The 23,754-nt window shown below is 42.7% G+C and overlaps 1 protein-coding gene across 1 annotated transcript in view; it reads right to left on the bottom strand.

The window, feature by feature from the left end:
- Positions 1-23,754, bottom strand: part of LOC139539972 (voltage-dependent calcium channel subunit alpha-2/delta-1-like) — a 114,554-nt gene that overhangs the window by 60,672 nt on the left and 30,128 nt on the right. The window contains exons 7-13 of the mRNA XM_071343429.1: positions 15,120-15,251; positions 14,603-14,672; positions 11,629-11,679; positions 10,629-10,728; positions 1,477-1,635; positions 788-892; positions 61-139 (exon numbers count right to left, since the gene is read on the bottom strand). Coding sequence (XP_071199530.1) covers positions 61-139; positions 788-892; positions 1,477-1,635; positions 10,629-10,728; positions 11,629-11,679; positions 14,603-14,672; positions 15,120-15,251 — 696 coding nt within the window. The remainder of the gene's footprint in view (positions 1-60; positions 140-787; positions 893-1,476; positions 1,636-10,628; positions 10,729-11,628; positions 11,680-14,602; positions 14,673-15,119; positions 15,252-23,754) is intronic.

Below are 23,754 nucleotides of genomic sequence, written 5' to 3'. Positions count from 1 at the left end.
GGACCTCAAATCATACACAGCTGTAGCAGTGCTTCAATATTACAAACAACAACAACATACCTTTATTAGCGCAGGCCATCCACTGGACTGGACCTTTATCATAGTTGTGCTGACCTACTGAGAAGGTGAAGATACGCACCTAGAACACAGGAACATATGCATCTGTTATAGCAACATCCACATTGAACCGTATTGTGTGTGATGGAAGTTAATCAACCATAGTTAGGTATTGTATGAACCAAGCCACTGTGAGGTTATTATGAGCCATAGAATGTTAAATCCTGCTCGTGGGAGGGTTACTGTTATATTGCACGCAGTGTGTTGTTTTGTGAAGACCTGGGGGTGGTGTTACCATGCTCTCTCTAAACCCCATCATACCCATTTCCTTTCATGTGCTTAGCAGCGAGAACAGTTTTAGCTTTGGTAGAGTCATCACCACACTTCATATCTGCTTGTTAGTCCCCACAAGGTCAAACGCTATTTCTAGTGGGTTTAGGGTTAAGGTTAGAATTAGTGTTAGGTTTAGGGTTAGGGTTAGGAGCTAGGGTTAAGGTTTAGGGTGTGTGTGTGTGTGTGTGTGTGTGTGTGTGTGTGTGTGTGTGTGTGTGTGTGTGGGTGTGTGTGTGTGTGTGTGTGTGTGTAATAATCATTGCTCTCCGCCTGTATAAACAATAGGTTCAGCACACAGAATAGTTCCTCTTGATCCAACGCATTACTCTGCGTTTACTAGAAGGGTCACCGACTAGGTGGATTATACATTAACGTGTGTGTGTGCGTTCAACTGTACCTTCTTGTCAGAGTTGTATTCCTGAAGTATGGCCGATGCTCTCTCCTCTCCTCCGTCAGTGAACAGCATGATGATCTTGTTACAGTTGGCTCTAGTGATGTTAGTCTGCACAGAGAAAACACACCAGGTAGAGAACAGGGGTTGCTAACCCCCATCCTAACACACCACCACCAAATCCTGTAATCAAGGTACTGGTAAGAAGCAGATGACAAAAATCAGGGTTTTAGAAGACTGGAGGAGGGTTGGACACGCAGGTTGGCGTTTATTGTCATGAAACTTGCCCTGGAGTCATAACTGCAGATTGGTCACTAGCTGGCACAGCCACAAAGTCATATAATCAGATGTTAAACCTAATCCTAACATTAACCCTAACCTTATGCACACTGCTAACCCTTAAATTAAGATCAAAAAGCACATTTTAGTTTTCATACATTTTTACAATATAGACAATTTTGACTTTGCAGCGTGCCCATCTAGCGGTAATGGCTATGTTCTGCAGCAGAGGTCAGTGTCTGACAATAATCTATCATACGAGAAAGAGCAGAGCTCAAAGGTAACAGTTTGTACATTTTACATGAAGTGCAGTATGTTCCTGAAGTATCAAAGTAAAATAACAAGGAGCAGGGCTGTCGTTACACTGTACATCTATTATTACTACAGTGTTATGAACAGAGCATAGGGCCTCTTACTGCATAGAGCTGTTCGAAGGCAAACTCAAATCCCTTGGTGTAGTTGGTGATGCCTTTAGCAGAGATGTTCTGAACAGCATCCTTCAGGATCTTCTTATTCCTCACGTTGGCCTGGACCAGGTGGTCAAAACACGCTGTGTTATTCACCCTGGTGTTGAACTGGTAGAGGGAGACAGATAGGGGTTAGACAAACGCACGCACACAGACACACATACTGATTACCCACACACACACCTGGCCTTGACTATTATCATGCAGTGGTAAACAGACACATTCATCAAGTGTTGCTAATTACTTTGCATCCTATCAGGATCATGAGCTGGTACCATGGAAATGAGACTCCCTCTACCAACTCACTCTCATTAGAGTGGAAATATCACGCACGCACAAATGCACACACACACATTTACACACACACGGCGGCAGGTAGCCTAGCGGTTAAGAGCATTGAGCCAGTAACCAAAATGTTGCTGGTTCGAATCCCAAAGCCAGCAATGTGGAAAAATATGCCATTTTGTCCATGAGCAAGGCAGTTAACCCCCAACTGCTCCCAGGCCTGGTGACGTTGATTAACCTCCTAAGGTTGATGCCCTAGCCCCTGTGAAAAACTATTCAGCATCATATAAAAATCGACCAGCTTAAGCTAGAGATACACTGTGTCTGTTTTCTTGCATTGGATGAGTCTCAATCCGCTGAATCCGCCTATGTAACACTTCCATATCTGCGGTGAAATGCGACAGAGCTATAGCGGTGTTTGTCAGACCATGAGACAACCCGAAAATCGGTCTTCTCACAAAATCGTCTGTAGTGTCCAACCGGTTTGGCCTACAAACTATTACCTCTCTAAGGTAAGATGAGACTCTCACGAACATGACAGTGTTCTACGATTTGCTTTAAGACCCCCACAAGCGTTGTGGGACTCATCTGATGTCGACACAGGTGACCTACCAGTTTGGGCTTCACACTAATATGACCCATCTGTGTAAAGGTGAGACTCTTGTTTTGCTTTAGAAGGCCCACAGGCTTCAAAAGACTCGTCTGAGGGTCCAAAAAAGTATTTGAAAAGTATTCAGACCGCATGAACTTTTCCACATTTTGTTAAGTTACAGCCTTATTCTAAAATGGATGAAATTGTTTTTCCCCTCATCAATCTACACACAATACCAGATAATGACAAAGTAAAAACAGGTTTTTAGAAATTTTAGCAAATTTTAGCAAAACAAATTTGAAATATCACAATTACATAAGTATTCAGCCCCTTCACTCAGTACTTTGTTGAAGCACCTTTGGCAATATTTACAGTCTCGAGTCTTCTTGTGTATGACACTAAAAGCTTGGCACACCTGTATTATGGGAGTTTCTCCCTTTCTTCTCTGCAGATCCTCTCAAGCTCTGTCAGGTTGGATGGACAGCGTTGCTGGACAGCTATTTTCAGGTCTCTCCAGAGATGTTCGATTGGGTTCAAGTCCGGGCTCTGGCTGGGCCACAAGGACATTCAGAGACTTGTTCGAACCCACTAATGCGTTGTCTAGGCTGTGTACTTTGCTCCGTTCATCTTTCCTTCAATCCTTACTAGTCTCCCAGTCCCTGCCTCAAAAAAACATTTCCACAGCATGATGATGTGGTAATGTTTTCACCGTAGGGATGGTGCCAGATTTCCTCCAGACATGACACTTTGAATTCAGGTCAAAGAGTTCAATCTTGGTTTCATCTGACCAGAGAATGTTGTTTCTCATGGTCTGAGAGTCTTAAGGTGCCTTTTGGCAAACTCCAAACTGGCTGTCATCTGCCCTTTACTGAGGAGTGAGTTCTGTCTGGCCAATCTACCTTAAACGCCTGATAGGTGGAGTGCTGCAGAGATGGTTGTCCTTCTGGAAGGTTTTTCCATCTCCACAGAGGAACTCTGGATCTCTGTCAGAGTGACCATTAGATTCTTGGGGTCACCTCCCTGACCTAGACCAACTCTAGGAAGAGTCTTTGTGGTTCTAAACTTCTTCCATTTTAGAATGATGGAGGCCACTGTGTTCTTTGGGACCTTCAACGCTGCAGACTTTGTTGGTACCCTTCCCCAGATCTGTGCCTCGACACAATCCTGTCTCGGAGCATTCTGACTGGTTGCATCACTGCCTGGTATGGCAATTTCTCGGCCTCTGACCACAAGGCACTACAGAGGGTAGTGCGTACGGCCCAGTTCATCACTGGGGCTAAGCTGCCTGCCATCCAGGACCTCTACACCAGGCAGTGTCAAAGGAAGGCCTTAAAAATTGTCAAAGACCCCAGCCACCCCAGTTATAGACTGTTCTCTCTACTATCGCATGGCAAGCGGTACCGGAGTGCCAAGTCTAGGACAAAAAGGCTTCTCAACAGTTTTTACCCCCAAGCCATAAGACTCCTGAACAGGTAATCAAATGGCTACCCGGACTATTTGCATTGTGTGCCCCCCACAACCCCCCCCCCTCAACCTGTCTTTTTACGGTGATGCTACTCTCTGTTTATCATATATGCATAGTCACTTTAACTATACTATCATGTACATACTACCTCAATAGGCCGACCAACCAGTGCTCCCGCACATTGGCTAACCGGGCTATCTGCATTGTGTCCCGCCACCCACCACCCACCAACCCCTCTTTTACGCTACTATGTCCATCATATATGCATAGTCACTTTAACCATATCTACATGTACATACTACCGCAGTCAACCTGACTAACCAGTGTCTGTATGTAGCCTCTCTACTTTTATAGCCTCGCTACTGTATATAGCCTCGCCACTGTTTTTCACTGTCTTTTTACTGTTGTTTTTATTTCTTTACTTACCTATTGTTCACCTAATACCTTTTTTGCACTATTGGTTAGAGCCTGTAAGTAAGCATTTCACTGTAAGATCTACATTGATTGAGAGAATGCCAAGAGTGTGCAAAGCTGTCATAAAGGCAACGGTTGGCTATTTGAAGAATATCAAATCTAAAATATATTTTGATTTGTTTTACACTTTTTTGGTTACTACATGATTCCATATGTGTTATTTCATAGTTTTGATGTCTTCACCATTATTCTACAATGTAGAACATAGTAAAAATAAAGAAAAACCCTGGAATTAGTAGATGTGTCCAAACGTTTGACTGGTACTGTATCTGTACTGTTTAGTGACAAAAATAAGGGGTCTTTCTTATGTCTCATATATTGGACAGACACTTCAGAAAAAACTTTCTGTAGATTTTCTGGGGACTCTCTTTTGTTCCATGCAGTGAATCTGTTATTCAATGTGTTTGTATGGGCTAATAGCAGTAAGGCCAAAAATATTTTTTCATCAAATATGTTTTTAAATATATTTTTGGGGTACTTTAAGGGGTCTTAAAATTCCTAATCAAATAGAAAAATATCCTTGGTATGACCTTAAAACAATTCCATATAGGTTAGTAGTACCCTCACCCCTCCCCCGGCTTAGACTCTTATGGATTAAGGCAGCCCCCAGTACCTCTCTGATTCAGAGGGGTTGGGTTAAATGCGGAAGACACATATTAGTTGAATGCATTCAGTTGTGCAATTGACTAGGTACCACCCCCTTCCCCCCGCACACACCTTGGCAGCCAAGTCAACAGTGCTCTGAAACCTGCACAGACCTATTGTACCTACAGCTACAAGACAGACAAAACACTGACAATGTTGTGATCATAGTAATTATATGATGCAGAGAGGCTGGGCCAAAAGTTGGCTGTACTGTCTTTCTAAACAGTGCTGCAACCCATTGATCTGTACCAATCAATGTGCCACTGTTAATCAGCCAATGGCGAGAGCAGATATACATGCATCCATGGAGACAAGCAGAATCTGGCTAGGTGTGTGTGCGTGCATATCTGCGTCTGTGTGACAAGCTTGATATTTATAACTGAGTGACGGACTCCACTTGGAAGAATAATTTGAAGGCTTCTACCTGACCTGAAGACTAAGCTTAGAAGCCAGGATGGACACACATGCACACACAAGTATGTTTTACTATACTTGTAGGTTCCAAAAAATAATATTCCCATTCAAAATCCTATTTTCCTTAACCCTAAACCTAACCCTTAACCCAACCTTAATCCCAAAACCCTAACCCTGAAACTAAATCTAACCCTATGTCACGACTTCCGCCGAAGTCAGCTCCTCTCATTGTTCGGGCGGCGTTCGGCGATCGACGTCACCGGCTTTCTAGCCATCGCCGCTCCATTTTTCATATGTCCATTTGTCTTGTCTTGTTCCATACACACCTGGTTTTCATTTCCCCAATCAATCTACTTGTATTTAACCCTCTGTTTCCCATCATGACTTTGTGTGTAATTGTTTCATGTTATGTGGTGTTTGATTTATGCGCTTGACTTTTATTTATGTTCCGTGTTTTGAGCCTGTTTGATTATTGTAGTGCTCTCGTTTTGGAACGGAAAATAAATGTGCGCCTAACACTAACACTAACCCTAACCTATACCCTAACTCATAACCCTAAACCTACACCCTAACTCATAACCCTAAACCTATACCCTAACACTAACCCTAACCTATACCCTAACTCATAACCCTAAACCTACACCCTAACTCATAACCCTAAACCTATACCCTAACACTAACCCTAACCTATACCCTAACACTAACCCTAACCTATACCCTAACTCATAACCCTAAACCTACACCCTAACTCATAACCCTAAACCTATACCCTAACTCATAACCCTAAACCTATACCCTAACTCATAACCCTAAACCTATACCCTAACACTAACCCTAACCTATACCCTAACTCATAACCCTAAACCTACACCCTAACTCATAACCCTAAACCTATACCCTAACTCATAACCCTAAACCTATACCCTAACTCATAACCCTAAACCTATACCCTAACTCATAACCCTAAACCTATACCCTAACTCATAACCCTAAACCTATACCCTAACTCATAACCCTAAACCTATACCCTAACTCATAACCCTAAACCCTAACTCATAACCCTAAACCTATACCCTAACTCATAACCCTAAACCTATACCCTAACTCATAACCCTAAACCTATACCCTAACTCATAACCCTAAACCTATACCCTAACACTAACCCTAATTGTAACACTAACCTTAAATCTAACCCCTAAGCCTAAAAAACGATTTTTCTTTGTGGGGACTGGTGAAATGTCGCCACTCCTCTGAATCTTGTTTTTTTGTGAGGACTTCTGGTCCCCACAATGATAGTAAAATCAAACCACACACACACACTTACACACACTCTCATAATAAAATGTGCTCTTTTATCACCTAATCTATTAAATGGAGAGGAGGGTGAGAAGGAAGGTGGGATGGAGAGAAATAGAAAGTGAGAGGGAGAAAGGGAGACAGGGAGGGGATGAGATAGAGGTGTGTAAATGAGACAGCATTGCTCTTCCATCAGGGTCTAATTCATTAATGCTAGAACCCATGCTAAGAAACACTTCACAGCCTTATCCATTGCATCAGACAATTTAGTGAGCATGCTGAACATTCATGTAAATGTGAACATTTCAATAGGTGGTATATCTCAGACTGGGTTGGGGTTGGATTGCAGATGACACTGAGCAGAGAGCTAATCTCTACTCCCTAATCCCAGTCTATACAGCCTCCCTGTTCACTTAGACCACAGGACCACCTATCTGCAACTGGCTACCTAACAACACTGAACTGGCTAGAAACAAAACTGGACACACACACAATAAGACAAAGACATCTGTATCCGTCTGACAATGTAAGGGACGTGTGTGTGTTGAAATGTCAGTTTAGTACTTAGGCTGCTGTTAATGAGTGGGGATGTATGGGTCAAATTAGAGATACATTATTTAGTGTCAGGTTACAACACCCACAGGACAAGAGAAGGGTGTGTGTTTGTGTTTCTGCACACAATGTGGTACTAGGGGGACACCAGCTGTACCAGTTGATTTAATAACTGACAATAACAATACTCCAGCCTTTTGGAGACCGCAACTGGTTTCTTAGTGTGCATGTAAACACAACTGTAGAATGTCTTACTGTGGACATGGTGCAGTTGTGTTGTTTTTATCAGGGTTTATTAATGCATTAGTGTTGTTTTCAACCTCTGGGTTTTCTAGTTGGTTCTAGTTGAGTGTAATCTGAGTTCATCTTTGAGAGATAAAGAAAGAGAGAGGGAGATATAGAAAGAGAGAGTGATGGATAAGTATTTCCCATGGTTCTCTGCATGGCACTCTAGGGCTGTTGTAGCAGCCTGATCACTAGGAATAGACTTTGATTTTGGACATTTGAAAAGGTCCTGAGAACATCGGTATATTTACCTTCCTGGATACTCACCAAAACAAAATAAAATAAATTGCCCAGCACTGGGCGTGAACTCATAATACTCAGCACCAAAGCACACAGCTCAGACCACTGCACTACAGCAATTTACAATGCTATTGCAAGCCGTGAGAATACTTTATGGTACACTATGAGAAAAAATGTTCTACCTATGGGGAAAACCGAAACCCCCTTTTGGAACCATTTTTTAACCACACGCAATTAACCCTGTAACCACGCGGAATTAATATATCAAAAATAGATGTTCTTCCATAATGCGTCAAATTTCAAAGGGAAACTATGAGATCTTGTTGGGTATCGTGGGGGGTTCAATCCCTTGCCCATACATGGAGTGGTCCTGGGCAGTTTTAATCGCACTCCCCAAATGGAGCAGATCATTAATGGCCTGTTTTAAAGAGAGGCAGAAAATCTATATTTCATTATTTCTCAACCATCTCTCTCTCATCTCTCTCTCTCTCTCTCTCTCTGTCTCTCTCTCTCTTTTCTCTCAACAGGAAATGTGGATTATAGATAATCAACATTTTGGTAGAAATGAATACATTTCTTGTAAGGGAAAATCAAGTCTGAAAGTGGAAATTACAAACTTCGGAAGCCTTTTTAAACCTAAAATACACTACAAGCTTTAACCTTTTACTGCAGTGGGCTAAATCAGGTTCATACAGAGTGATTCTTGGTAGTCTAAAACAAACCTACTTTGAATCAAAAGCATACAACTCACACTCTGTCACGCCCTGATCTGTTTCACCTGTCCTTGTGCTTGTCTCCACCCCCTCCAGGTGTCGCCCATCTTCCCCACTTATCCTCTGTGTTATGTTCTGTTAATTACTGATGTCCCCTTTAAGAAGGAGCACCCTTGGTCATGCGCAGTGTTGTTCTATGTTATTCTGGTACTAACTCGTTTTAGTAAATGTGAAGCTCCAGTTCAATTTCTTGTATTCAGAGTCTTTCTTATTATATAAATAAGTAATAAGAGCTAAGACACTACACTCTGGGTATTTATACCTGTGTTTTCTGTCTGTCTGTGCCAGTTCGTCTTGTTTGTCAAGCTTACCAGTGTTCGTCCTGTCTGCTCCTGTCTATTCCCTGCCTTGCTTTTTCTCGACCTCCTGTTTTTTGACCCTTGCCTGTCCTGATCCTGTACCCGCCCGCCTGACTACTCTGCCCGTCCCTGAGCCTGCCTGCTGTCCTGTACTTTTGCTCCTACTCTGGATTATCGACCCCTGCCTGCCTTGACCTGTCGTTTGCCTGCCCCTGATGTTACAATAAACATTGTTGCTTTACACAGTCTGCACCTGGGTCTTACCTTGATTCCTGATACACACATGGTTATGGGAAAGCTCTCATGCAACAGGGTGATCAAATGAAGATCCTACCTCTGTATGTACAGTTCCTTCAGAAAGTATTTACACCCCTTGACTTTTTCCACATTTTGTTGAGTTACAGCCTACATTTAAAATGGATTAAAGTTACATTTTTGTCATTGGCCTATACACAATACCCCATAATGTCAAAGTGGACTTATGTTTTTCAAAATATTTACAAATTCATTAAACATTTTAAGCTGAAATGTCTTGAGTCCATAAGTATTTAACCTCTTTTGTTATGGCAAGCCTAAATAAGTTCAGGAGTAAAAATGTGCTTAACAAGTCACATAGTAAGTTGCATGGAATCACTCTGTTTGCAATAATAGTGTTTCATGTGATTTAATAATGACTATCTCAGCTCTCTACATACAATTTTCTGTAAGGTCCCTCAGTCGTGTAGTGATTTTCAAACACAGATTGAACCACAAAGACCAGGGAGGTTTTCCAATGCCTCTCAAAGAAGGACACCTATTGGTAGATGGGTAAAAATAAAAAAGCAGACGTTGAATATCCCTTTGAGCATGGTGAAGTTATTAATTACACTTTGGATGGCGTATCAATACACCCAGTCACCACAAAGACACAGGCGTCCTTCCTAACTAAGTTGCCGAAGAGGAAGAAAACCGCTCAGGGATTTCACCATGACACCAATAGTGATTTCAAAACAGTTACAGAGTTTATTGTCTGTGATAGGAGAAAACTGAGGATGGATCAACAACATTGTATTTACTCCAAAATACTAACCTAAATGAAACAGAGTGAAAATAAGGAAACCTGTACACAATTAAAACATTCCAAAACATGCATCGTGTTTGCAACAAGGCACTAAAGTAATACTGCAAAAAATCTGGCAAAGCAATTCACTTTTTTGTCCTGAATACAAAGTGTTATGTTTGGGGCAAATACAATACAACACATTACTGAGTACCACTCTCCATATTTTCAAGCATAGTAGTGGCTGCATCATGTTATGGGTATGCTTGTAATCGTTAAGGACTGTGGAGTTTTTCAGGATAAAAAAGAAACGGAATGGAGCTAAGCACAGGCAAGACCCTAGAGAAAAGTCTGCTTTCCACCAGACACTGGGAGATTCATTCATATTTCAGTAGGTCAATAACCTAAAACACAAGGCCAAATCTACAATGGAGTTGCTTACCAAGAAGACAGGGAATGTTCCTGTATGGTAGATCTAAATATTTGACTAAATCTACTTTAAAATCAATTGCAAGACCTGAAAATGGTTGTCTAGCAATTACATTTTGTGTTATCCATTTTGAATTCAGGCTGTAACACAACAACATGTGGAATAAGTCAAGGGGTATAAATACTGAAAATGGTTGCCTAGCAATTACTCTTTTTTTAAACTATTTTGAATTCAGGCTATAACACAACAAAATGTGGAATAAGTCAAGGGGTATGAATAGTTTCTAAAGGTTCTGTATGTATGTATACTTACATAAACTACGTTGACATAGTCATCATCAGACAGAGTCTCCAGCATCTCACTGACTGAGGTCTTGATCAGCTTCAGAGTCAGACCAGACACACTGCCACTCCTATAGACATTTAAGCAGTTTAATCCGTCTATCGACATGTCTGTAGACAATTGTCGTAGTGACATCATGAACATTCTATTGTCGTTGTCGTTATGATAAAGTATACACACAAAAACGACAGGCTGCATGACATCAGTAGCCTGGTGCTCCAAATAGCATACTTTCTCTAGTTATAAACCCATCCGTTTAAAAATTAATTAAGTAAATGCCAAACTAGCAAGCCAGGCAACTAAAAACTATTTTCTAAACAATATTTTAAAATGTTGCTAGCTAGCTCATTAGCTAGCTGTCTATCCAGTTCAAATAATGACCAGAGTATAGCTGACAATGTCTTAACTTAAGCTACTTATTAGTCATTATTAGAGGAAAATAAACTCACAAAAACATAATTATTTACAAGATAATGGCGAGCTTACAGAAAATAGCTTACTGACACAGTGTGACGAAATAGAAGTAGGTCATTCTATCAGAGAATTTTAGAACTCATGCATCATCTTGTCACAGGAGGATTTGGTCTGGTTGCTGTGGCAGTCCGGTAACCACGACAACGGACGTTGCAACAGTCGCAGAGACTTAAACTTCTTTAATGTCTGTGCGACAAGGAAACTGACATTCGCAGCGACAGTATACAGACATTCACCGTAGTATAAATGAAATGTCATTTTGACCAGCGACACTATAATTGTCTAATATTTGTTAGACCAGGTGTAAACTGGCCTTTAGATTCAACCCAAAGAATTAGAATGATGAAGTTATATTTATATGATTAAACCTAAAACTACACTGCAAGATACAAGAGGGAGGTACTCTGGTATACTGTACTATGTTGGGCTAGTATGTTGGGCTAGTAGGGTTAGTAGGGTATAGTGTTACTATGCGGTAATGCATGTTGTGACTCACGCGTCCACTAGGATCAGCATGTCCTTGGGAGAGGCAGCTCCCTGAATGTACCTACACACACCAACACGCACGTCACATACATACAGAGGTTATAAGTATACTCACAGTACACACAGAGGTTATAAACACAATACATACAGAGGTTATAAACACAGTTGTAGGTGCCTGAGCAATGGAGCAAACGGAGCAGCTGCACCCCGACTTTCAAAAGAGCGGGTCAAATATTTGTTTTTGCACCCCACTGTTTTACCAGAAAATGATCATGATCCATTAGGTAATTTGTCATTTTCAATGTTTAGCAATGTTTTGAGCTAGTCTGTATTAAAATAGATATGTCCATTTTATATATCATGTACAGTAATAACTAACAGATTGTATTTTGCACCCCTCCCCCATCGCCTCAAGATGAATGGTTTTGACCACTGAAGTTTTTTCTCTCCAGCGAGCCATTGTTTTGGTTCAGTGCAGATAGAAAGCACTCGCTGCACCACTGGTGTTTAAAATCAAAAGGCACTTGCAAAATATTATTTTTTATTTATTTTGTTGTGCTGTTGTTACATTTGTATCGTTGTTTCAATTCCAATGGTGTCGGTCCAATGGTGATGTTACACATATATTGAGCTGCATGCACCACAAGTAAATTCATTGTATCATTTCACTTTTCCTGTAAGAGCCATGATCTGATTAGGCTTCGCTGTAGCGCAGACTTCATTAGCAGAAAACTGCATGTCCGGTAGCTCGCGGGCTGTCAATGAGCAGCTCGCAAGTAGATAGTGAGAAATAATCAGTAGGCCTAATTTACATTATTAAATCTGTTAAATAGTTTAATCTTCAAGCTGTTCAGGAATTTAACACCATTCTGCCTTTTGCCATCTATTTTCCCAACTTCAATCAGTTAAATCACATTGTTAAAATGTTTTGGTAACACTTTACATTAAGTTGCCCCAATTTCTATGTAAATACACTGTAACAACATAGTAGTTACATAGGTTTTACCATGTAATGACATAGTAATAGGGTTGTTGCTGAATCAGTTATTAGATAATTGGAGCAAGGAATATCTAATTACACATTCACTTGCTGAACGTTTATTCCACATGTGGAGCTACTGATGTTACAACACATTCTCTTGTTCGACTATGTAATTCATGTTTTGTAATTACACATTTGAAATCACCTGTGAATTGCCATGATAATAACACAAACCAAAATATGATGCCCATGAACACAGTGCATACAATGGTTATGAACTCTTATTGACATACAGTATATTATATGTACAGTTGAGGCAAAAAGTTTTGAGACTGACACAAATAATAATTTCCACAAAGTTTGCTGCTTCAGTGTCTTTAGATATTTTTGTCAGATGTTACTATGGAGTAATGAAGTATAATAACAAGCATTTCATTAGATTCAAAGGCTTTTATTGACAATTACGTGAAGTTGATGCAAAGAGTCAATATTTGCAGTGTCTTTTTAAAGTCTTTTTAAAGACCTCTGCAATCCACCCTGGCATGCTGTCAATTAACGTCTGGGTCACATCCTGACTGATGGCAGCCCATTCTTGCATAATCAATGCTTGGAGTTTGTCAGAATTTAGGGGGTTTTGTTTGTCCATCCACCTCTTGAGGATTGACCACAAGTTCTCAATGGGATTAAGGTCTGGGGAGTTTCCTGGCCATGGACCCAAAATATCGATGTTTTGTTCCCCAAGCCACTTAGTTATCACGTTTGCCTTATGGCAAGGTGCTCCATCATGCTGGTAAAGGCATTGTTCTTCACCAAACTGTTCCTGGATGGTTGGGAGAAGTTGTTCTCGGTGGATGTGTTGGTACCATTCTTTATTCATGGATGTGTTCTTAGGCAAAATTGTGAGTGAGCCCACTCCCTTGGCTGAGAAGCAACCCCACACATGAATGGTCTCAGGATGCTTTACTGTTGGCATGACACAGGACTGATGGTAGCGCTCAACTTGTCTTCTCCGGACAAGCTTTTTTCCGGATGCCCCAAACAATCGGAATGGGGATTCATCAGAGAAAATGACTTTACCCCAGTCCTCAGCAGTCCAATCCCTGTACCTTTTGCAGAATATCAGTCTGTCCCTGATGTTTTTCCTGGAGAGAAGTGGCTTCTTTGCTGCCCTTCTTGACACCAGGCCATCCTCCAAAAGTCTTTGCCTCACTGTGCGTGCAGATGCACTCATACCTGCCTGCTGCCATTCCTGAGCAAGCTCTGTACTGGTGGTGCCCTGATCCCGCAGCTGAATCAACTTTAGGAGACGGTCCTGGCGCTTGCTGGACTTTCTTGGGTGCCCTGAAGCCTTCTTCACAACAATTGAACCGCTCTCCTTGAAGTTCTTGATGATCCGGTAAATGGTTGATTTAGGTGCAATCTTACTGGCAGCAATATCCTTGCCCGTGAAGCCCTTTTTGTGCAAAGCAATGATGACGGCACGTGTTTCCTTGCAGGTAACCATGGTTGACAGAGGAAGAACAATGACACCACCCTCCTTTTGAAGCTTCCAGTCTGTTATTCAAACTCAATCAGCATGACAGAGTGTCTCCAGCCTTGTCCTCGTCAACACTCACACCTGTGTTAACGAGAGAATAACTGACATGATGTCAGCTGGTTCTTTTGTGGCAGGGCTGAAATGCAGTGGACATGTTTTTTCTCCCCAATTTACATGGCAAAGAGGGACTTTGCAATTAATTGCAATTCATCTGATCACTCTTCATAACATTCTGGAGTATATGCAAATTGCCATCATACAAACTGAGACAGCAGACTTTGTGAAAATGTATATTTGTGTCATTCTCAAAACTTTTGGCCACGACTGCACATAGAGAACCTGGTTTCTGGTGTGTGTGTGAGAGAGAGAGAGAGAGCGCGCGAGAGAGAGAGAGAGAGAGAGAGAGAGAGAGCGCGAGAGAGAGAGAGAGAGAGAGAGAGAGAGAGAGAGAGAGAGGTTTCTTACCAGGGCCTCCTGCGTACATCGTATAGGTCAATCTTACTGGGGGTCTTCCGAGCATCCATCCATGGAGAGGCTGGATAGGAGAGACAGAGTCTGGGTTAACAACAATACTGTGGAACTGGGTTAGGATCACTGAAATACATTGTGACTCTGATGAAGTGTAACGGAGGTTGTTGTTGTTGTTTCATAATACATACATGATAACAACCCTTGCTACAGTATAAAGCTCATTATCATTCATAAACTCAGTCAACAGTAGTAAGGCTGATTAAATATTAATCTGATGCAGTCAGTAGAGTTCAGAAACTATCACTGACTTCCTTTTCTAATGACGTTCTGTATAGCTCCTATCTAGGTTAATGCTTTGTGTATACTGGGTAGAATCCATGTAGGAATTTTGACTCTGTTTATATGCATACAATATAAACAAATTAATAAAAACTAGGATACAGTTGGCTACAGGGGCACAGTGACATAACAACGATAATATAGCTTCAATGTGCATGTGCGTGTGTGTTACCTGGGTAGTATCGGGCCAGTCCAGTAGCACTACCAAACACCTGCCAGAGCAGAGTAGGGTCATCCTCTCTGTTCTTCTTAAACACATCCTCCAGGGCCTCCGTCCAGTTCAACTCATTCAGCACGATGTTGGCTACCCACACACACACACACACGCACACACATGCACACACACAAACACACACACACACAAACACAGACAGTTGGATTTAGATTATGATTCCCAATTACACCAAGAAATGGATCAATATAGACAAAAGTGTAATGTACAAACATGGGGAGAATAATTCAAATAGGATAATAATAATGTGACTGCTTGAATCCAGTCTGTGCTGTCATATTGAACAAAACCACAGTGACGTGAGCACTGCACTCAAACACATGCAGAGAGGAACGTGGTGGTTCATGAGGAGAGATGAAAGATCTGAATACAGCAGGTGTGTGTGTGTGTGTGTGTGTGTGTGTGTGTGTGTGTGTGTGTGTGTGTGTGTGTGTGTGTGTGTGTGTGTGTGTGTGTGTGTGTGTGTGTGTGTGTGTGTCATATGCATGAGTATGAGAGACACAGGGGTACAGTGTAAGAGAACCAAGCTAAGCAGAGCACTGAACTGTGTCAACGATTCACAGATAAACCAATATGTACACAGGAATTAGACATACACACCCGCACACATCTCTCTTCTCTATCCATCTTTCTTTCACACAAACAACATTGGCATTACAACGAACGAACATAGACAGGAGTTGGCTAACCCCAAAACAGATCTTAACAAAACAGTTCCAGATGAGAGTGCCTCTAGCAAGAGATAAAGCTGCAGACTGAATCCTCAGACAGAGCATTCATTAATAACATTCAGATACGCCCTCATGTCTCCCTCTTCCATTAGTCAGGCAAATATTATACCATTTCACTGCCCAAAGCAATGACTGACTGCGTCAAGGGGCTAGCGTTTAAACCTGACTAACTAAACCATTCTCCACTTCACATTTTAGTCATTTCGCAGAGGCTCTTATCCTGAGCAATTTACAGGAGCAATTAGGGTTAAGTGCCTTAATCAAGGGCACATTGACAGATTCCCCTAGTTGGCTCAGGGATTTAATCCAGAAACCTTTTGGTTACTGGCCCAACCCTCTTAAACCCTCGGCTACCTGCTGCTAGGAGACTGGGAAGAACACAAAGGAACGGAGGGACTTTGTGAAAATAAATATTTTTGTCATTCTCAAAACTTTTGACCACGACTGTACATAGGGCACCTGGTTTCTGGTGTGTGTGTGTGTGTGTGTGTGTGCGTGCGTGAATTGAGCGATCAGAGAGGTAATCCCAACCCTGACTGAGCTGAGTCATCCACACCACCAGGGAAGAGGCTAACCAAATGAAGAATACAACATATCAGTCATATCACTCACAATCTATGTCATTATAGTCATTCACAGTCTGGGCAACTGGTTGCCTAACTTCACCCCAATTGCTTCCATTCTTTCTTAATCTCTCTCTCCCTCTTTCTCACTGTTTCTCCCTCTTTCTCTCTCTCCCTCCCTCTCATGTAACTCAAGGGGCCACTTAATGCCTTTTTGATGGATAGCCTTCCCTCTCTCCTCTGTGCATGTGTGTGTGTGTGTGTGTGTGCATGTGTGTGTGTGTGTGTATGCCCTTACAAAAAAATCTCACTTTGACATGTGAATTGCAAGTTTTTTTATTGAACCTTTATTTAACTAGGCAAGTCAGTTAAGAACAAATTCTTATTTACAATGACGGCCTACCCCGGCCAATTGTGCACCACCCTATGGGACTCCCCAATCACGGCCAGATGTGATGCAGCCTAGATTTGAACCAGGGACTATAGTGACACATCTTGCACTGAGATGCAGTGCCTTAGACCAGTGCACCACTCAGGAGCCAAACTCTCCCTTTAACATGTGGAATTGTAAGTTCATAAAGAAAAACAATATCATGTAAATATCAAACTTCAAATTAGATTTGTACATGTGATTGTTTTTCACAGGTGAACTTGCAATTCCACATGTGAAAGTTAAAATCCAATTTGCAGTTTCACATGTAAGAAAACTCGACATTTACTCTAATGTTTGCAAACAAAGTAAATGTAAACAAACCCAGTATAACTTAGCTTTTTTTTAATCCAAGATGATGTAGCAGTCAGTCGTCTTTGTCCTTCGTCTTGTCGTGTCCCTTGTATATATCTTTTTCTATCTTTTTCTTCGCATAACTTTTTTATATTTTTCAAAAAAATATATAAAATCATCATTACTCAATGCCTAGGTTTACCTCCAATGTACTCACATCCTACCATACCTTTGTCTGGACATTATGCCTTGAACCTATTCTATCGCGCAGAGAATCCTGCTCCTTTTACACTCTGTCCAAACGTACTAGACGACCAGTTCTGTTAGCCTTTAGCCTTACCCTTATCCTACTCCTCCTCTGTTCCTCTGGTGATGTAGAGGTTAATCCAGGCCTTGCAGTGCCTAGCTCCACTCCTACTCCCCAGGTGCTCTTATTTATTGACTTCTGTAACCGTAATAGCCTTGGTTTCATGCATGTTAACATTAGAAGCCTCCTCCCTAAGTGTGTTTATTCACTGCTTTAGCACACTGGCCTAGCCGTGTCTGAATCATGGCTTAGGAAGACCACAAAAACCACCTGAAATTTCCATCCCTAACTACAACATCTTCCATCAAGATAGAACTACCAAAGGGGGCGGTGTTGCAATCTACTGCAGAGATAGCCTGCAGAGTTCTGTCTTACTATCCAGGTCTGTACCAAAACAATTCGAGCTTCTACTTTTAAAAATCCACCTTTCCAGAAACAAGTCTCTCACCGTTGTTGCTTGTTTATAGACCACCCTCTGCCCCCAGCTGTGCCCTGGCCTCATACGTGAATTGATTGCCCCCCATCTATCTTCAGAGCTCATGCTGCTAGGTGACCTAAACTGGGACATGCTTAACACCCCGGCTATCCTACAATCTAAACTTGATGCTCTCAATCTCACACAAATGATCAATAAACCCACCAGGTACAACCCCAAATCCGTAAACACGGGCACACTCATAGATATCATCCTAACCAACTTGCCCTCCAAATACACCTCTGCTGTTTTCAACCAAGATCTCAGCGATCACTGCCTCATTGCCTGCATCTGTAATGGGTATGCGGTCAAACGACCACCCCTCATCACTGTCAAACGTTCCCTAAAACACTTCAGCGAGCAGGCCTTTCTAATCAACCTGGCCCGGGTATCCTGGAAGGATATTGACCTCATCCCGTCAGTAGAGGATGCCTGGTTATTCTTTAAAAGTGCCTTCCTCACCATCTTAAATAAGCATTCCCCTTTAAAAAATTGTTTTAACCAGGAACAGATATAGCCATTGGTTCTCTCCAGACCTGACTGCACTTGACCAGCACAAAAACATCCTGTGGCGTTCTTCATTAGCATCGAATAGCCCCAGTGATATGCACCTTTTCAAGGAAGAAAGGAAAAAATATACACAGGCAGTTAGGAAAGCTAAGGCAAATTTTCAAGCACAAACTCAACTCAGGTTAGCTGATGACTGCTAGCAGTGGTTAGTTGACTACTAGCTAGTAGCTAGTAAGCTGGCTAACTTCGGTTGGGGCATTCCGGTTCCGGTGTAAATAAAAATACTTTAGAAAAAACAGATCCACACCACATTGGGTGAAGCGGGTTGCAGGAGAGTATTTTGAAGTTGAGGTTTAGAAAAATATAAAAAATATATGCGAAGAAAAAGATAGAAAAAGATAGCACAAACTCAAAAATGTTCTGGGACTCTGTAAAGTCCATGGAGAATAAGAGCACCTCCTCCCAGCTGCCCACTGCACTGAGGCTAGGAAACGCTGTCACCACCATTAAATTCACTATAATTGAAAATTTCAATAAGCATTTTTCTACGGCTGGCCATGCTTTCCACCTGGCTACCCTGATCAACATCCCTGCTCCCCCCACAGCAACTGCCTCCCCCATTTCTCCTTCACCCAAATCCAGATAGCTGATGTTCTGAAAGAGCTGCAAAATCTGGACCCGTACAAATCAGCCAGGCTAGACAATCTGGACCCTCTCATTCTAAAATTATCTGCCGAAATTGTTGCAACCCCTATTACTAGCCTGTTCAATCTCTCTTTCGTATCGTCTGAGATTCCAAAAGATTGGATAGCTGCCGCGGTCATCCCCCTCTTCAAAGGGGAGACATTCTAGACCCAGACTGCTACAGAGCTATATCTATCCTACCCTGCCTTTCTAAGGTCTTCGAAAGCCAAGTTAATAAACAGATCACCGACCATTTCGAATCCCACCGTACCTTCTCCGCTATGCAATCTGGTTTCAGAGCTGGTCATGGGTGAACCTCAGCCACGCTCAAGGTCCTAAACGATATCATAACCGCCATCGATAAGAGACATTACTGTGCAGCCTTATTCATCGACCTGCCCAAGGCTTACGACTCTGTCAATCATCACATTCTTATCGGCAGACTCAACAGCCTTGGTTTCTCAAATGACTGCCTCGCCTGGTTCACCAACTACTTCTCTGATAGAGTTCAGTGTGTCAAATCGGAGGGCCTGTTGTCCGGACCTCTGGCAGTCTCTATGGAGGTGCCACAGGGTTCAATTCTCGGGCCGACTCTCTTCTCTGCATACATCAATGATGTCGCTCTTGCTGCTGGTGATTCTCTGATCCACCTCTATGCAGACGACACCATTCTGTATACCTCTGTCCCTTCTTTGGACACGGTGTTAATTAACTAACCTCCAGACGAGCTTCAATGCCATACAAACTCTCTTTCCGTGGCCTTCAACTGCTCTTACATGCAAGTAAAACTAAATGCATGCTATTCAACCGATCGCTGCCCGCACCTGCCCGCCTGTCCAGCATCACTACTCTGGACAATTCTGACTTAGAATATGTGGACAACTACAAATACCTAGGTGTCTGGTTAGACTGTAAACTCTCCTTCCAGACTCACATAAAGCATCTCCAATCCAAAATTAAATCTAGAATCGGCTTTCTATTTCGCAACAAAGCCTACTTCACTCATGCTGCCAGACATACCCTCGTAAAACTGACCATCCTACCGATCCTCGACTTTGGCGATGTAATTTACAAAATAGCCTCCAACACTCTACTCAACAAATTGGATGCAGTCTATCACAGTGCCATCCATTTTGTCACCAAAGCCCCATATACTACCCACCACTGCGACCTTTACGCTCTCGTTGGCTGGCCCTCGTTTCATACTCGCCGCCAAACCCACTGGCTCCAGGTCATCTACAAGTCTCTGCTAGGTAAAGCCCCACCTTATCTCAGCTCACTGGTCACCATAGCAGCACCCACTCGTAGCACGCGCTCCAGCAGGTATATCTCACTGGTCACCCCCAAAGCCAATTCTTCCTTTGGCCGCCTTTCCTTCCAGTTCTCTGCTGCCAATGGCTGGAATGAACTGCAAAAATCACTGAAGCTAGAGACTCATATCTCCATCACTAGCTTTAAGCACCAGCTGTCAGAGCAGCTCACAGATCACTGCACCTGTACATAGCCCATCTGTAATATAGCCCATCCAACTACCTAATCCTCATACCATACTGTATTTATTTATTTATCTTGCTCCTTTGCACCACAGTATCTCTACTTGCACATTCATGTTCTGCACATCTACCATTCCAGTGTTTAATTGCTATATTGTAATTACTTCGCCACCATGGCCTATTTATTGCCTTACCTCCCTTATCCTACCTCATTTGCACACACTGTATATAAACGTTTTCTACCATATTATTGACTGTATGTTTGTTTATTCCATGTGTAACTCTGTGTTTTTGTTTGTGTCGCACTGCTTTGCTTTATCTTGGCCAGGTCGCAGTTGTAAATGAGATCTTGTTCTCAACTAGCCTACCTGGTTAAATAAAGGTGAAATAAAAAAAGAAACATGGTTAAAACTATTATTTTGATGTCATGGATGGTCAGTCATTGCATCCAGAATGTAGTCTCCAGCACCAACCCTCACCTTTTACTGAAACTGTGGTTGGGACACACTTTGTTCATGTTTAGATGAAGGATTGCCACTATAAACACCTTTAATAGAGTCATAGTGTTATTATATGATGCAATCCTCGAGTGAGGGAGTTACTTTTGTGTCATTATTATCAAGTAAAGCTTCTGAAGTCGAGAACAAAATTCTTAGTATTGCAAACAAAAATAATGATATTGAAAGCAAAACATAAACCCAAAAGTATTGATAGCGAAACAACATTTTGCAAGGATTTTTTTTTATTTGTGAGAGCAAAAAAAAACATTTTCACTGATTTTCTTTAATGATAACGCAATTAAATAAAATGCCTCCCTCTTTCCTGCAATTCTCCCTATCTTTGGTTCTGTTGCCCTGACCTTAGATTTCACTGCCTTTTTTCTAGTTGCAAGATTTGGCACATTCATTCCAGCAACATAGTACCCTGCATCCCACTGCTGGTTTACTCTGATCCTGAGCGGGGTTGATCCTGGTTGCTTCCTGGATGGGAGACCAGATGTAGCTGGAAGTGGTGAAAAAGAATAATGTGAAAATGTTTTTCTTCATTTTTCTTCATTGTGTTCACACATTTGTCAGAATTTTTTATAATTGTTTGCATTTATCTTTTTAATGGTTAGTACACAGTTTGAGGTTTTGATCCACACTGATTAGGATATGAGAGGCAGGTGGATGGACACAGGTGGTGAGTGGAGAAGAAGGGAGAGTTATGTGATGTGTGTGTGTGTGTGTGTGTGTGTGTGTGTGTGTGTGTGTGTGTGTGTGTGTGTGTGTGTGTGTGTGTGTGTGTGTGTGTGTGTGTGTGTGTGTGTGTGTGTGTGTGTGTGTGTGTGTGTGTGTGTGTGTGTATTTGTGCATATGAGTGTGTAGGGGGCCTTCATTATAAAAACATTACATTCATACATTGCATTGTGGGGATGTGATCTGAATTAATGTGGTGGCTACAGTGGCTGTGTCTCTCTATCTCTCTGTGAAATACTTTACAACTATAGTCTTCGGGTCTCTTACTTCAGTCACACCTTGGACAATTACATTGGTTATCTTGTGCCTAACAAGCCAAATCAAGCTCATATCAAGCAATACAAAATGTAAAAGGTTCAGGTCGGCAGCATATTGGCAAAAAACGCAGCAGAAACTCAGAGACTGCTGGAGCATGTTCCTGTAAGTTTGGTATAAATGATCGATGCTCAAGAGGGTGATCCTAAAGATTTCTCTGTATTGGATTGCTTGTTTAACATTTTCTGAGGCAGCAATGGGAAGTCTGACTATGGCTCCTGCCCATTAGTGAGTTCATAGTTCTGTCACGCCCTGACCTTAGAGAGCCTTTTATGTCTCTATTTGGTTTGGTCAGGGTGTGATTTGGGTGGGCATTCTATGTTCTTTATTTCTTTGTTTCTGGCCGAGTGTGGTTCCCAATCAGAGGCAGCTGTCTATCGTTGTCTCTGATTGGGGATCATACTTAGGCAGCCCTTTTTCCCACCTGTGATTGTGGGTAGTTGTCTATGTGTAGTGGCCTGCGAGCACTACGTAGCTTTACGTTCGTTTGTTATTTCTTGTTTTGTTGGCGACATTATAAATAAACAAAAATGTACACTCACCACGCTGCGCCTTGGTCGATCATTTCGACGAGCGTGACAGAATTACCCATCAAAAAAGGACCAAGCAGCGTGGAGAAGGGGACTCATGGACTTGGGAGGAAATCCTGGACGGTAAAGGACCCTGGAGGCAGGCTGGGGAATATCGCTGTCCAAAGGAGGAATTAAAGGCAGCAAAGGAGGAGCGGCGACGGTATGAGGAGGCAAGTCATCGAAGCAGGCACGAGAGGCAGCCCCCCCAAAATTCTTTTGGGGGGGCAGACGGGAAGATTGGCGGAGTCAGGTTATAGACCTGAGCCAACTCCCCGTGCTTACCGCAAGGAGCGTGGTACTGGTTAGGCACCGTGTTATGCGGTAAAGTGCACAGTGTCTCCAGTGCGCGTGCACAGCCCGGTGCGCTCGGAGCCATCTCTCCGCATCTAGCCAGGGCGGATTGTGCCAGCTCAGCGCTCTTGGTCTCCGGTGCGCCGTTTCGGCCCAGGGTATCCTGCGCCGTCTCTGCGCACTGTGTCTCCGGTGCGCTGTGACTGCTCAGTGCGTCCTATGCCTGCGCTCCGCCTGTGCCGGGCTAAAGTGGGCATTCAGCCAAGAGGAGCGGTGCCAGGGATAAGCACCAGATCTCCAGTGCTCCCCCACAGCCCGGTTCATCCTGTGCCTGCTCCCAGAACCAGGCCTCCTGTATGTCTCCCCAGCCTGGTGAGCCCTGTGGCAGCCCCACGCACCAGGCTGCCTATACGTCTCCTCCCTCCAGTGATGATCCATGGCACGAAGCCTCCAGTGATGATCCATGGCACGAAGCATCCAGTGATGATCCATGGCACGGAGACTCCAGTGATGATCCATGGCACAGAGCCTCCGGTGATGATCCATGGCACGGAGCCTCCAGTGATGATCCATGTTACGGAGCCTCCAGTGATGATCCATGGCACGGAGCCTCCAGTGATGATCCATGGCACGGAGCCTCCAGTAATGATCCATGGCTTGGAGCCTGCAGTG

The sequence above is a fragment of the Salvelinus alpinus genome, chromosome 15 (genome assembly GCF_045679555.1).
Source record: "Salvelinus alpinus chromosome 15, SLU_Salpinus.1, whole genome shotgun sequence".
In the NCBI taxonomy this organism is placed as follows: Eukaryota; Metazoa; Chordata; class Actinopteri; order Salmoniformes; family Salmonidae; genus Salvelinus; species Salvelinus alpinus.
The sequence above is the reverse complement of the archived record's forward strand: the minus strand, read 5'-3'. Positions and strand labels throughout refer to the sequence as shown.